This window comes from Solanum verrucosum, unplaced genomic scaffold, assembly GCF_900185275.1.
Source record: "Solanum verrucosum unplaced genomic scaffold, falcon-dt-bn FXZP01000038.1, whole genome shotgun sequence".
Taxonomy (NCBI): domain Eukaryota; kingdom Viridiplantae; phylum Streptophyta; class Magnoliopsida; order Solanales; family Solanaceae; genus Solanum; species Solanum verrucosum.
In genome coordinates this window covers 5,284,773-5,302,081 of record NW_026020564.1, presented here as the reverse complement: position 1 = coordinate 5,302,081, position 17,309 = coordinate 5,284,773, and the positions used below count along the sequence as shown (strand labels likewise).

At 29.1% G+C, this 17,309-nt stretch overlaps 1 protein-coding gene across 1 annotated transcript; it reads left to right on the top strand.

The window, feature by feature from the left end:
• The first annotated feature begins 10,528 nt into the window (after positions 1 to 10,528).
• LOC125810295 (homeobox-leucine zipper protein ATHB-21-like) lies at positions 10,529 to 11,696 on the top strand. Its single transcript, XM_049489802.1, has 3 exons — positions 10,529 to 10,674; positions 10,874 to 11,199; positions 11,466 to 11,696. The coding sequence occupies exons 1-3, from the start codon at positions 10,590 to 10,592 to the stop codon at positions 11,694 to 11,696; spliced, it is 642 nt and encodes a 213-aa protein (XP_049345759.1). The 5' UTR covers positions 10,529 to 10,589.
• The last annotated feature ends 5,613 nt before the right edge of the window (positions 11,697 to 17,309 follow it).

Genomic DNA, 17,309 nt, shown 5'->3' with positions numbered 1-17,309 from the left:
CTTTTTTGTATCTAGTTGTTCATTTCAGTTAATTATTTTTTGTACTATATGTGTTTGCATTTTTATTCTGTTTTTATCAATTTGTATTCCTAAGAATTCTATTTGATTTTTCATTATATCTGCTTTCTTTTTACTTAGACTTATACCTGAATATTCTATGATGTGTATAAATTTTTCTAATAATCTTATATGTTCATCTTGTGTCTTGGAATATAATAATATATCATCAATGTACACTACACAATTTTCTATTTGTTTAAAGTAATTTGCATTTTTATATTCAAATGACAATACATTCCATTCATAAAATCCTTGTGGTACGGTGAATGTTGTTAGTTTTTTAGATTCTTCTTCTAGTTTTAAGTGATAAAATCCTGATTTACAATCAAATTTACTAAAATAATTATATCCTTGTATTTATCTTATCTTTAGTATTTTATTTGGTATCGGATAATTATATGTTTTGGTTTTTGCATTTAAATTTCTATAATCAATAACCATTCTGCTTTTTCCTCTTTTTTGTTCACTATGCTTATTTACGATAAATGCCGGGCTTGTGTGCTTACTATTGCTTTCTTGTATATATCCTTTTTCTAGTAATTCATTTATATGTATCCTAAATTCGGTTAAATCATTAAAATTATACTTTAATGGTTTTTGGGTTATTATACTATTATTATCAATTAACTCAATTTTTACTTTTGTTTTATGTTTCTCCCATCCTTGTAGAGGATCCTCATTATATAATAATTCTAACTTATCTTGAATTATTTTTACTTTATCTATAGAGAATATAATTAATTCTATTTTAGGGTCTTCTTCTTTTATATTTTCTAATTTTTGTGTAATCTTTTCACTTCCTTTTATCCATTCTGTTGTTTTTCGTTTTTTATTATTTACTCTTTTTGCTCCTATTTTTTGTTTACACGGTGTCGTGAACCACCAATGTGTTTTTGTTATTATATGTAGGTATAATTTTTCTAAAAATGACATTCCTAATAGCATATCTTTTGTAGTTAATTCAAAGTTATATATTTCTTCTATAGTTAATATCTTATCCCATATTTGTATTTTTATATTTTTTGTCTTATATGTAATCATGCTTCCTTCGTTATTAAATCTTGTTACTACTATCGGTGTTTTTAATTTTTCCCACTTATCTTCTGGTAAACAATTGTATTTACATATATTAGCTTCTGCACCCGTATCTATCATTGGTGTATAATATCGGTTGTAATATCCTTCTATTATTATCTTTGCAAGTATATATATTTTCATATTTTTACTATACTAAAGTCCTTTTTATTATTACTCTTTTATTTTCATAATTTATTGTTAACTGTTTGTCTTCTAGATTATATGGTTTTACTTGTTCTAGCCATTTTATTCCTAAAATGATATTTTCATTTCCTTGATATATTTTAAATTTTATCACTATTGGTACTCCTCCAATGATTATTTTCTTTTCAGTAGTTTCTTCGGTATACATTAATGTTTTTGGTAGTTCGGGGCATGATTGCTCAATAGTTATTATTTCATCTTCCGTCACTAATTCTCTTGTAATATAGTTTTCTTCTCGTCCTGTATCTATTAATATTAAATATTTTTGTTGTTCCATTATTCCCGTTATGTAGTAATGATGTGGTTTTATTTCGTCTTCCATTGATCTTTGTGGGGTTTTCTCTATTCTTCTTGAGGTACTCATTTTTTATGAAAGTTGGGGTATTTCATTGTTTATTCTTTTTGATGTGCTTAGTCTTTCTTTTACTATTTCTAAATCTTCTTCTATATCAATTTCATTATAACTATAATCATTTTTATATATCTATGACTGTAACTATCCTTTCAAAGGGATCTTCTATTTTTATTTTATCTATTTTCTTTTTTGCTGTTATTTTATGTTTTGTTGTTAGAACATATAAGTTTTTACATCTAGCTGTAAATATTTTACTTCCTGGGGCTAGTTCTATCCCTGACATTCGCCAGTATAATATTAGTGATTTATCTATATTTCTGTCATTTATTGCTACTGAGTAGTTAACACTTATTATAAACTTAAATTTTTGGTATATGAGGTTACCTCTTACTCACTTATTATACTTTTTTCTATGGGTTGTATAATTCTATCATCCGCTAATTATATTTCTATGGATGTATCTATTCCTTCTCTAAAACATGCTTTTATTAATATTTCTGTTCCTCCTAAATGTACATATTTAATTGGATTTTTAGCCTTAATATCTTGTATTTCTTTATTTATTATTTGTTTATTTATTATTGGTATTTTGGCCTTTCCTTTAGTGTATTTGCAATCTATGATATGTTCTCTTTGACTTACTATATAATATTCTTCTTTTTGTCGTTTAAACCAGTTTCTTATTGTTGGTATTTCGAATATATTTGCTACGCTTAGGTCTAATTCTTTTCCTTTTATTTGTTCAAATATACTATTATCAAATATTATTTTCTGTTCTAAAGATTCTTCGTCTTGATGTTCTTCTTTATTTATTTTTGTATATCTGCTTCAGTCATTTGTTATATTATAGAATTCATTATCTGATTCTATTTTTGTGTCATTATCTATTTCATTTTCTGATATTTCATAAATGTTATCTTCACTTTCTAATTCATAATCTATGTATTCTATCTGCGTATATTTTTCATCGTCTATTATTATTTCTGATATTTGTTTTTTCTTTGGAGTTTTAGGTAATTTACAATCTCTAGCTATATGTCCTAATTTTCCACAATTATAACAAGTACATTCCGTTAGTTTTCTTTTTGGTATATATGGTCTTTTGGTTTTGTAATTTTTTACATAATACCTTCTTCTTGGTTTTTTATATTTATATTTTGATCTGTATTTTTTATTATATTTCTTTTTATTTTTATAATACCTATCCGTACAACCAAATTGAGGTGCTGTCTTATTTTTGCAACACCAAGTTTTTTACTAATATTTTTTTCATTTTTATTTCTTCTTTATGTTTTTTACATAGTTCCATAAACCATCGTTGTAAGAATTTTATTCTAGCTCCTAAGATATCTGTTAATTCTGCTTCATTCCAACTTTTTATTACTTTTGAATTAAAAGGTTCTGGTAATTTTGTAAAATATAATTTTCTTATTTCTTTACTTTCTTCTATGCTATATGTTCCTTTATAATAGTATTCTCTGAATGCACATGTATATTCATCTATGTAACACATATTACATATTGCTAATTTTGTCATTAGATTCCGATTTATGATTTTTTCTTTATTTTGTTCTTCTACCTCTGTTGTCATACTACTAAATTCATTTCTTATAGCTATTTCGTATTTATATAATATTTCCATGGTTGTAGTGGCTATTTCACCATCAAATTTTTTATTATTTCTTAAAGTTGTTAAGCTTTCACTTGTTAAGTTTTGTAGCCATAATTTTACTGTTCCTATAAGTGTTCTTTCTATGTATCCTGGTGCCTCTGCTATTACTATCTTGTTATCTATTAATTGTTTTGATATATATCCTATCCATAATTGGATTGTTTTATTTATATCTGCTAAACAGTCTAAATCTAAAAAATCATGTTGTCCAGTTGTTGGTTTAGGGCGTCCATTTTCTACTTAATCTTTTATCCCATGTAGTTTTTTCTTTATCATATTGTTCATAATTTTCATTATAATATTTTAGATTAAAAATTTTTGGGTTTTTTACTCCTGATGTGCTAGGTTTTTTGTCCATCTCTATTTCTCCTGTATTTATTTCTAAATTCTTTGTATTATCTATGTTTGCTAAAAGTTCCGTATATGTTTCGCTTGTTTCTGAATGTTGTTCTAGATCATCATCGTTTATTTCATCAACTCTTATTTCGGGTAGATTATCTTGGTTATTTTCTTCTTTTTCTTCTAATTCATCTTCTAATTGCAATTTTTCTTTAAATTTAATTATCTCATTTGCTAATTTTGTTTTTTGTTCTTTTTCTTTTTATTTAATTTCATACATTTCTTTTAATATTGCTAGCTCTTTTTCTAGCTCTATTATTTTAGTATTTTTTACTTCTTCTAATTGTTGTACTTCCTTTTTTGCTTGTTGTTTTATTTTTTCAATTTCTATTTTTCTATCTATTTCTTCATTTTCTTTTGTTATTCTTATCATAACAGTTAAACTATCTTCTAGTTTTACCATTTTTTTCCTAACATTAAACTTATATTGTCACCTATTTTCTTATATCTTCTTCCTAGATTAGAAAATATTATCTTTATTTTTAATCCGTCATAATTTTAATATGTTTTTTCATCTATTGCTTATTCTTCTTTATTCATTTATAAATTATGTTGTAGTTTATATTCTAAGTTATTTATTTGTATTTCTAGATATAAAATAGTCTTTCTTTGTGCTATTATAGATTTGTGACAAATTCTTGCAAATATATTACTATTAAGTCTATTTTGCCTATGTTCTAATTCTTGTCTTTTTGCTATGATTATTTCGTTAAGTTTTTGTCTATATTCACTATTTTTGCTATTCATTGTATTTTAAATATTGAATATATTTATATTCTATTTTAGATATATTATCTATTAATTGATTTAATTTTTCGTTATCAATTTTTGTGATATTAAGTTGTTTATATTCCGGATATAATTTGTTTAATTTTCTTCTTATTTTTCTTAATTTTCTACTTGGATGTTTCTTACCATGTTTCTTATTATCCATAGCTCTGATACCACTTTTCATATTTTTCGGTGCGGAACTGGTAGTTAGTGAATTCATGAAAGTGATAGTAAGTGAGAATTCCTCTCTATATAAGGGAGGATATATGTAAATGAAAGGCAGGCAATGCCTAACGTAATAAAACTTTCTTTCAGAAAACTCTCTCAACTAAAAATTTAGTATTTAGATAAATGGAGCAACAATCTGAAATCCAATCAGATATTTCAGATAGCATGAATAATCAAGAGGTAAAGGTATATTGTTCGAAAAATATGCGGAACTAATTTCATATATTCCTGAATATCATATATATGATTGAATAATTTATGTTAGTTATTATGTATTAGAATTATTTGAATCATGATTTATAATTTATTAGCACACTGGAAACAGGGAGAAAACTTATATACTATGTCATCCTAATGTTGAAACCGGTAGGCAAGGAAAGCCGTTTAGGGGAGTAAACAAAGTTGAGGCGCTGATAAAAATGAAGTATCCGCTAAAGTACGATGTTAGTAGTGACGGGAAAACATGATAAACAGATAATCTAATTCATAATAATCTAATATGAATTTAATCGATTATGAATATGATAAGAAGGAATAATTGAAAATCTCGCATAACAACGAACATGACTACATACGTACATGATGAAATGATAAAAAACTATGAAACTTTAATCTTATATATACTTAACGGTATAGAAATAATTGAATTAAGAAGAATAATATGGGAAAAAATATTTAATGATTACGAATCAGAAGATATATTAAATCAGCAATGGTATGAAATAAACCTACATGATTTAGACTCCGAAAGAATATAATGGTATGAGATATCAAGATTAAGACACTTAGTAAAAAGATATTATAATCAAATCTTAAAAATAAGTTACTCACCTACCACACTACCATCTACCACACTATCACTTTCATGAATTCACTAACTACCAGTTCCGCACCGAAAACTTATACTTCCTCCGTCCCAGTTGATATTTATTATGGAAATTTCACACAAATTTCGTAGTGTTAAAAACTAATTACATCATATCCCTATTATTTTCCAAATTACAAAAAAATAGTGAAATTCGGATACATCCTGATACATAACGTCCCGGTTTCTGATACATCGCTCTACGTTCCGATACATCGCTTCTAGGTTTCGGATACATCACTCAACATTCCGATACATCGCGTCTTGGTTTCGGATACATCACTCAACGTCCCGATATATCGCGTCAAAAATGATGTATCCGACTAATACATACATTACTCAACGTCCCAAAACATCGCGTAAAGTGACGTATCCAACCAATACATCGCGTAAAGTGATGTATTCGAGAATAGGAGAGAATAGAGATCTTTGTAATTTTTTCAAATGATAGAAAGTTTCAGAAAATATAGTTTCAAATGATGCTAAACTTTCCATATGTCATGTTTAAGACTACAAGATTTAAGAATATTTTGTATATAAAATACAGTTATAATTTATTATGCCATGTAAGATAGGAGTGTCTATTTATTTAATTTTGTACAAATTTAAGTGTTTACTTGTAGGTGGCTTATTGGATGGATTGAGCTAGCGGATAATTATGCTTAACGACATGATTCATCACATATCAATTTTTAAATATAATAATCTACTAGACAATCAATAAGCTATCAGTTGGTTCGATATAGAATACTCCCTCCGTTTCAAAAAGAATGTCTAGTTTGACTTGGAACGGAGTTTAAGAAAAGAAAGAAGACTTTTAAATCTTGTGGTTTAAAATTAAAGTATGTCAAATGTATCAAAATGCCCTTTAATCTTGTGGCCTTAAACATGTGGAAAGTTTAAGTTAAAGTTTTGCCAAAAGAAAAGGGGTCATTCTTTTTGAAATAGACTAAAAAGGAAATGAGGTAATTCTTTTTGAAACAGAGGGAGTAGTATTTAACAGATGGTCATCGAGCGGTGTATTGACTCAATCATTTCATGCTCTCTTCCTTCATTTTCACTCACCAATATATTGATCTTCAATTAAACAAAACAATTTTCTTTAGCTCTACTTAAGCCGGTAATTATATAGTTGTAAATCATACTGTGAAATATATATAAAAAAGTCTAAATTTTGAGGATGCATGCACATAAACATTCATTTAACAAATATACTTAAAGTACAAAAATGTATGGTAGTTTTTAATAGGTACGGTTTATCCAATAAGAAAACTAAGGAATTTGTCCCCGCATCGATAAATCATTAACTATAAAATTTAATTTGTTCAATAATTATTAATCCGATAATCCAATACCAATAAATCAACATTGTAGTTGGCTTATCGATTACAGTTAGATTCTGAACAACCCTATTTGTTTGTGCACAATCAAATTTCAAAAATCAAGTTAAAAGGAACGTTTATATATTATCCCTTCAAATGATGATAATGCTAACAAAAGGATGATGATGATTGCAGAATGTATCATGAAAACTGTAATTTCTTATTCAAAACAACGTGGAGTTATCTTAACTCTTAAGCAAGTAGGTAAAGATTAATTAACTAAGATAAAGTGGTATTTTACTAGCTAGTTGTCTTAATTATATCTATAGATCGTGTCAACAAGGAATTAAAAGTAAAACTAAGGGTAGTTAGAAAGGATAAGAATGAAATGAGAAAGAGAGAGGAAGGGCTGATGTATTGGTATACTTTATTTTTTAAAGTCTAACTACTATATGATAGAGATTATTTTAAGCTATAATTCATCTAAAAACTAATTATAATACTATGATGAAGGGATGATGTATTGGTATACTTTATTTTTTAAAGTCTAACACTATTATATGATAGAGATCATTTTAAGCTATAATTCATCTAAAAACTAATTATACTATGATGAGTTAAATAATGATGAGAATATTGGAAATTCTAACACCAATAATATATTCTTTGTTGAGCTATATATGTGGAACTACTATTGAATTCGGAGTTTTAATGATGAATAAATATAACAAATATTATATAAGAATTAAAATTTTAACATATCTCAAATAAAAATTTAGTGTTTATAATTGACAAATAACTACGAAAGAATCATATTATTAGCATGTGTACTGAAGAAATTAGGTTGCAAAAATTTTATGCACGAAGTAGCTAGAAGAACCAGGTCCTTCAAATATAACTGAAAATAACTGTTAATTAACGGGTAAAAAATAATTTCCAGTGAAACAAAGATTTCAAATAAGAGTTCTGGAATTAGGAGAAAATATGTGGAGGTCGAAACAAATAAAGGATACCAATTTCAAATTGAATTGTAACATTTTACTTGACTAAATGTTTTGTAATAGATGTTTGTTCCTCAAGTTGTAAAATTTCTTATGTTGATTACATTTTACACTTTAGTTCTTATTAGATGACTGAAGAACCTGATTCTTTAGTGCACCGGTTGACAACTTAAATTAACATATATATATATAATTTACCTCTAAAATATTGATATTTTTTCATATTCAAAACCAATTTAATTCTACATTTCCTATTTATTCTTAATTAAATGATTTATAAACCCTCGAAGTGCTTGTCCATTTGACTAGGGATGACAATGGGGCGGTGCGGGCCGAGCTTAACCCGCAAAACTTTAATCCGCACAATATTTTTTTTTTCATTTATACCCCCCCTCCCCCACATAGATCCGCTCCGCATAATTTTTTTAATGTCTTCTTTTACTAGTTAAATTTGACACTAAAAATAACATTCATAAAAATAAATTTATTTTTTCATTAAGTTGTATTAATTTAATAGGATAGTGGCTTAAAATTTTATTTTATAGAGGTCAATTGAGAAACATGTAAGAAATTGAATTGTTTTTTATTGAACCATTTTCATTTACTATCTTGAATATTTAGTAGCTTTAAAGAAATTATCTTAATAAATAATATTTTATCACTCTTATAACATGTAAAAAATTAAAATTAAGTTTAAGCACACATAAAATCACATATACCCGCAACCTACCCCATCTTATACTAATTAAGAAAAACCCATTTCAACCTGTCCTGCATAACCTTAAACCCCCCGCCCCATTGCCATCCTTACACTTGACATCTATAGGTTATAGTTCTAAGGCAGTTTAGTTTTCCTTTTGGACATACTTGTATACATTACATACGAATATATGTTTTACACAAATAATTGTAACATTTTTTTAATTATAACTTCCAATGTCAAATAACTAGCGGCGGATTTAGGATCATGAATCATGATGTGCTACTTCTTAGGAATGTAGAAACTATCGCATAGATGTTATATTTATATTGAGAAATTTATTATATATATAAGGAATATTTATTGAGAACTCAACAACAAATTATCTCTTAGTCCAATAGCACAATGGAACTTGCTTAAGGTTGAGGGCTCGATTCCTCTTGAGTATTTAATACTCCTAATAAAGATTTTAAATTTAATTTGAAATAACTTAAAACCCATAAACTTCATATCCTAAATTCGCCTGAGCAAATAATCATCACATAAAATGAAACTATGGAACTTTGAAAAAGATGCGCATGGCATGGCTAGGATTCCCTTTCACATGCTTTGATAATTTGTTTATTGTTAATTTGGTTTAATTTATGCTAATTAATTGGTGTCATGTTTATCCCGACAACATAAGGCCCTGTTTCCCATCTTCAAACTTGGGATTTTAAATCCTAATTAACACCTAATAAAGATTGGATCAAAACAACTAGCTAATCAAATTAGCCCACTAATTGTGTTTTGTTTAATGTCAAATATATCTTTTATCACGTGGCACAGTCATAAGCACGTCCCTTTACATTTTTAATTTTTTTATTGAAAGAAAGTTTTATACTTTAGGGGTTCTTTATTTAATTATATGGATTAACTAGACCTTATAAATTAATTTTAGACAGCTTTATATTATCTATAATTTAGTCCATACATTTGTTTATTCAGTTATTTGTTCCTAGTGCCCATCTCTCATCTCTGTGGACAGCTACTGATCCAATAAAACACACATGACATTCCACTGATCATAGTATTTCCAAGACAATCACTAGTCATTTGTTTGATTTCACATAGTTTTTTGGAACCTCGAAATTATCCGTAACTGCTATAACTTCTATCATAGCCTATGTCATTCGAGTCATGAGCACTCTGTGTGCATTGGGTAAATCTCACACTGTGTGATGGCTTACAAACCACACAGTAGATGTAAACTGCACTAGGCAAGCCTTATGCGTTAGGCTCGACTCAAGAAGACATTGAGAGGAATCGATCAATGAGCCATTCTGAAGGACATTTCACCTAGTTTAAAGGCATAATTATTACCATTAATTGGATATTTGGATGTTAAAGAATGCTAGATGTAATTACTCCTTACTTTGATAGTACTTTTGGAATGTAAATTTAGCTTTTATATCACAACGGTGTTGAAGGAAATACCAAAACAATACTAAGAAACAAACTAATTAAGCTAAAGCCTAAAGCTTATAGGTAATTAGATTTCTAGCTATATATCCAATTAACCTAGACAAGTTTCACTAACCAAGATAAAAAAGCTACATGTCCTTAAATTTTCAATCCCTTTTCCATTTCCCAAATTAAACTAAAGTATATATATAGAATATTCCAAACAATTGACTATGAAATCTGACCAAAAGATAAGGATAAAGTCCGTGTATATTCTAATATCTTGCTCAAATTTCACCTGTGGAATTACATCAAATATGTTATTGTTGTTGAATTTGAACAAGACATGTGATCATCAAGCTAGCTCTATAAATTATAAAGTCCCAACAAATACCGTTTTCTTCAAAGTATTCCTTTCTTCACTTTCTAGTTATATATCACTTTAATTAGTAAGCAAAACCAATAACAACAGAGTAGGAAAAGGGATTAAATATGACAGGCAACAAGGTTGATGATCAAATGGAACTCATCTCTCACTTCTATCCTCAAATTTACTCCCAATTAGCACAACAACAAGGTTAGAATTACAACTTCAACTTTAATTTCTTGTAGTAGGATTAGTTGTAGTTATATTCACCATTCATTATACTTTCTTATTTTATTTATTCTTATCGTCCAAACTTTGATCAGCACATATTTACTCTTGAACTATTTTAATTCTCCTATAGACACACCTTTATTAGTTAAACTTGATTTTTATACTTTTGTCTCTTTAGAAGAGACGGTGAAACCGCGAAGGAGAAGGAAGAAGAACAAAGTTGAAGGAAGAAACAACACTAGTGAAGGTGTGATGAGGAAGAGGAAGTTGCTTAGTGAAGAACAAGTTAATCTTCTTGAACGAAGTTTTGGGGACCAACACAAACTAGAGACGGAGAGGAAGGCCAAGCTTGCTTCTGAGCTTGGCCTTGATCCTCACCAAGTCGCGGTGTGGTTCCAAAACAGGAGGGCTAGATGGAAGAACAAGAAACTTGAGGAGGAATACTCCAAGTTAAAAACTCAACATGCGGATACCATCATTGAGAAATATCGACTTGAAGCTGAGGTACATATGTGGTCCTTCTGTGTCACTTGATGTGACACTACTATCATAATTATTGCCTTATTGGTGGATCGAGTAAAAAAAAAAGTTCATTAATATTTTAATTTGTTAATAATTATTAGTATGACTTAAGAGTAAGTTGTATCATGTATGCCTTTTCTCTATATATAAATGGAATTTAATTTTTTTTTTGAAGATTCTAGGTGTTCAGATTCATCGAAGATTTATTAGATTGACCCTCGTACTCAAAGTGTACATTTTCCTTTCAGGTGTTGAAGATGAAAGATCAATTGTGTGAAGCAAAAAAGAAGATAGAAAGGCTATTATTGGAACGTAAAATTGATATTTCAAGTAATAATAGCCCAACTTCATCAATATTCTCAATGGAACTATCACATTTTAGTCTTGGGGAGTTTGGAATGGAAGGGCAATTAATGGATGATAGTATGTTATTTGTTGCTGATTATCAAAGCAATTATGTGACTCTTTGGGATAATTAGCTAGAATGGGTTTAAATTTATTATAATCCTATATGTATGATATTATGATCATCCTTGTTTAAGTTTTAAATGTAGAAATATGTACATTCTTTCTTTTGCAACTTGCTTTGTGGTAATTAACTACTCCCTTTATTTTATTTCATTTGACCTATACTAATTTGATACTCTTTTAAAAACTAAATTAACCTTATTAATTCTGCTTCGATAATGTCAGTTTGATCGCTAATATTTTATATAGTTATTTAATAATAAGAGTAGTATAAAAGAAAATAACAATTTTCTTTTGATTTGCTAAAATGAACCAGCACTTCCTTCTATTCATATTACTTGACTTATGTTAAGCTGACACACCCTTAATAAAACTTTAATTAGAGATGTATTTTACTCCAATAAACTAACATCATTAATGAAGTTTTGAAACTCTAAATTTAAATATTAATATCTTATATAATCATTTAATACTAACAGTAAAATAAGAAAAAGTAATAAAAGTTTCTTAATTTGCTAAAATGGACAAATAAAATAAAACATTTATTTTTATACAAAAACTAATTAGTAAAATGAAACGAAACGAGTAAAAAGAATTTTTTTAATATAGAATGAGGGAGTTACAATTATTTATTTATTTATTTATTTTCTTTTGGATTAGTAGATCATTTGATTCATAGGATAAAATATTGAATTATCTAATTTCGTGGTTTGTTGGATTTTGTAAGACTATTACATTCCACTCCTCATAGATAAAATATGGCTCAAATTAAGGCAACAATTATGGACCGTTCAATTCAAAGGTTTTGAAAAACTGAAGGAAGATAATTCGTAAAATTAAAATGTCAAATTGTGTGACTATATTCTCAACACGCTTCTCATTTGAAATACGTGAAAATTCTTTTTGATTTGGGAGATTTGATCTCAGGACCTTTTTGCCTAGCTCTATATCATGTTAAAGTGTGTGACCATCTCATCTAAAAACTTAAGTGTTGTCTTGACATGTTTATGTTGCACTTAGTGGGATAGCTGTGTGATCCTTCCAGTACATGGTGGTTGTGTATTGATTTTGCACTTGCTCTTATTTTTGTTGAGTGCAGGGCATCTTCAAGCAGCTATTGGCTGACCTCTCTTAGAAGATCACTGATCCTCGCTTCGAATTCAAGGGTGAGACAATTCTTCCGGGCTGCCATGGGATTCTCTTTCGTCAATGTCCACCATTTTCGGTCATAGACATTTGTTCTAGTTAGTTGATTATTTTATTAGTTTGGGGTTGTATCCCTTCTTGTTTAGACTTGGTTCATTGTTAGATGTTTTGGTACATTAGATCTTTTGTTGAAGTTTATGGGAACTTCAGTTATTAGCTATTATTTTCGTTTTCGTATACCTAAATTGTCACGACCCGAGAGTACCCCCTAGATGTAACATGGTGTACTTGACCTCGAAGGGGTCTCATACAAGCCTCTAGCATCATCATTACATAAGACATAGAAAATAATGCGGAAATTTAAAACTTTTACAATCGAAGTTCAACTTCACTTTTCATAAAAGAAAGTAGTAGGAAATCTAGACTTTGTCTCATACACCATCTAAAACATAGGAATACAAATTTTGGGACTTAGCCCTTTACATCAATAGAAGTCTCAACATGAGAAGTACAATAGAAACTAGAAATAGGAAATCCCGTCCTTGAACTTGAGGACTCACCACAACTTGGAGATAAGCAATCCAAGTCTTCTTCAAAGGGAGAGTGAAAGTCACCTAGCCGGAACCTACACTCATTAAGATGTAGAAGAAAGAAGTGGTTAGCATATGATATGTACTAAGTAAGGAAACATGCATAAAATCCATAAATATGATTTTAAAAAAAAGGACATTTATTTAAAAAGTATGCCTTTGTCATGTTTAGAAACCAACATCATTTACAATGTATAATACAAGCCATAATCACTCTTACACTCATTACATGATAATATCGACACCTTAGCAATCTATAAGGAACACTTGTGCAAGGTATGGTTGGCATCCCATAATACCAACCCTACTCAGTACCCCCTTGAAGCTACCTTGGTCATGCTTAGCATCTTTAGACCTCAATATAATCATTAGTCACCAATACAGCGATAGTTATGAACATTACTTTGAATACAAGGATAGTCATTCATAACAACCAACCATTCAAGACATACGTATGCGTTTGAATCTCATCACAATATAACGGAACTATCCTACAAAATCCTACTAAGTCTACTTGTGCAATGTGAAAGTGAAGTCCCATACCCCCACTCCTACTAAGTAAAATCACCAAGAATTCATAGTATAGTTCAAGTCTCATTCCTTATATTTCATTTAGGGAAGAGTAGTCATAACCGACATAGACCATGTGAGCTACATGGAATCCGGTGTCATGTAACCCCACACCGAAAGAAGGTGTCCTGCTTGCCTAAGGTAGGACTAAATGTATTAGCGTCTACGTGGATCCATTAGCTAAGTCCTATGTTAGCACATAGTTATGGGATAGGGAGATTACTTCTAGAAACCCACCCTATTGCATTGACGGAGTGGCTTCCATCTCATGAGTTCACTTTGGATGATCCTCCGTATTGCACTGGAAGAAGGGGCTCTATCTCATTGTCCTTATCAACTCGATGCTAACTTCAAGAACACCTATCAAGAACTCATCAAGAACTCTAATCTTTCAACTTCAAGAATGAATTTTTGCTGAAAATAACATGATTGGCATGTGGGTGAACTAATCCAACACTATGGAAGCTTACATACCTCTTAGGGATTAAACCATGGCGAAAATCCGCAACAAAACGCAAGACTCTCGACGAACGCTTTGATCATCTCCTTTTTTCTCTTCTTTTCTCTTCCTGAACTCTCAACTAAAAGGCTAATTTTAGGATTATAAAACTGAACCCAATAGGATTAGACCGTTAAAACCTTACTAAAAATGAATGAAATCTGATTTGGTAAGGACAAGACCAAAATACCCTTCTAAAAATCCAGTTTTGACTTTCTTTATCTAGACAGCCCAACTTCGAATGCACATATCTCCCTCATAGAAAATCGAAACTGAGCAAACTCTATGGCGTTGGAAAGATAATTCAAAGATATTTCCTACGGTATCTAGTTGTATACCTAACTCATCCTGAGCTAGGAGTTATAGTTGTTTGAAGTCAACCCAAAACTCATACTTAGCGTAACTTGCAAAATTTTAGATTTATGCTATTTCCAATTTAGTTCTTTTTGAAACTCAAGGTGATACATCTAGTGACCTGACTTTAATACTTAAGAAATTTTTAATTCCTTTACAAAAAAACTTACTCATTACGAAGGATGGTTCAAGTCTTAGCTCAAAAAATTTCTGGGGTGTTACAGAAATATAGTCCTTTAATTTCTCAATCATATTTTGGCATTTTGACTTTAGATTTATAAGGGGCTTTCTACTTTTGGTATATAGTAATATGATTGTTATTGTCATTTTGTTTCCTTATGAGTGGATAAATTTTCTAGAGATTGTAAACCCAATGGGGGTGTAATGTTCTTAGGTCTTCGTGTGTTGCATTTTCCATAATTAAGATGCTAACCTTTTTCTTGTACTTCTTGATTGGTTGATAGTTGTAAACATTAGCCCGTGTCATAATATCTTAGCTTTTCTTGGGAAAATGGATTAGAATTCGATAAAAGAGAGTTTCATAAAATCAAGGTGCTCACCCTTCTTTAATAGATTTGCTTAGGAATAAGTTGAAAAAACATGTCATAATTAGCTATTCTTATCTAATTACTCGTATTTTTGTAGGAACATCATATTGAGATAAATTCTTTAACTCTTGAAAAAGGTTAAGTGATACTTTAGGGGCTGAGTGAATAATTAGAAAGAAAATTATTTATAATTGCATTAAAACTGAAGAAAGGTTCGCTAAAACCGGAGAAAGGTGCATTTTATTGTAGAGACATAATCATTGTGCTTTAATCATATACTTTACATCTCAAAGTTATTACCACAATCTTTAGTCTTTATACTATGTTATAGAAACTTTGTTGAAATACGTGGTAATTGATGGATTAAATCCACAAATATTGTAGTGTATTATAAACAATATTAGAGTTTATGCTTTCCTACGATATCTAATATAATGCAAATTATTCTTAATGAATCATATGATTATAACCAAAGTGATTTGGTTGGATTTGCTCCTTTATATTTTATTGTTTTTTTAATATTTTGATAATCATGTGGTGTCAAAGGTGCTCTTAACTCATATCACCAACTCTTTGGGGTATTTATATTGTATTTCTGCACTTGTGTTACTTAAAGGCATGTTTTAGGACTTATCACTGTTTGTGTTCACATTATGCATGTTAATAATGGAAATAAATTAAAATAGAGATAAGGTCCGTCTATCAGATTGGATGAGGTTCTAAAAGACGAAATCATATAAATGAAGATAATTAAATTTGAATTTAGAAGCAAAAATAATTCTTTGCCTACATGAATTAATAAACTTGTCACTTTATGAGAAGAACTAAATTTATGTAATTAAAAATAAATTCTAGAATACATACCATAAATAATGAAAAGTAAAATTAAGAGAATATATTCATAAAGTTCCTAAAAAAAAATAAATCTTCTCTAAAAGGACAAGAAACTAATTTTAGTTGCAGGATCATTGATGTCAGGACTCTAGTATGAAAATTATGAACTAAAATAATATGATAATTTTGATGATTTTCTATATTGAATATCGAGTTTTTGTATCGATCCAATAAAATTTTCTATATCACTTGCATTTTGAAATATTAAATCCTAATAATCATATAAAATGTTAGTTAAAATGTATTTAGCTACTTGTTTCACAAGTAATTTTAAATCATGAGACATTAATTTTGTTCCTATAATAATAAGAAAGGAAAAAGGACAAATGCTGACGTAAATGATATGCAGACACCCTCTGTCATACTTTTTGGACATTGGTGCACCTATCGTCCAAAACTAGAGCATATATGCCCTTCACTCTAACGAAAGACTAAATAGGGACGCGCGGCGCAATCTTATCCGACAATATGATATTTAATAAATGTCAGGTCGGTGGATAAGATTATGACATGTGTATGTCCGTCAGTATGAAGGATATATATACTCTAGTTTTTGGACCACAGGGGTACCAATGTCCCAAAAGTATGACGGATGATATCTGCATACCATTTACGATAGTTCGGAGGTATATTTGTTCTTTTTTCCTAATAAAAATATTAGCTGAATTTGGGAATGATATTATCATTGAGAGTTTTGATAATGAAAAGGTTTAACATATAATTTAGAGATTCAAACTTGTCGATATAGTTTGACGTATCTCTTTTCATCTTAAAATTCATTAGTTTTATTCACTTTATAATACAAGAATATTTTTACACCAAAAGCAATTGAATGCACTTTTTCGGGTGAGCATAAGTTGTTTTCCTTTACAACAATTTCAATTCATTTCTATTGTTTTAATATTCAAAATTTCAACCTTAAAAACTATTACAATTTTGAAGACATCACATGCAAATGTTAGTACTTACCACTAAATGTGGGATTCATACCTTTATTGATTTCACTCATTTTATTATCAAGTA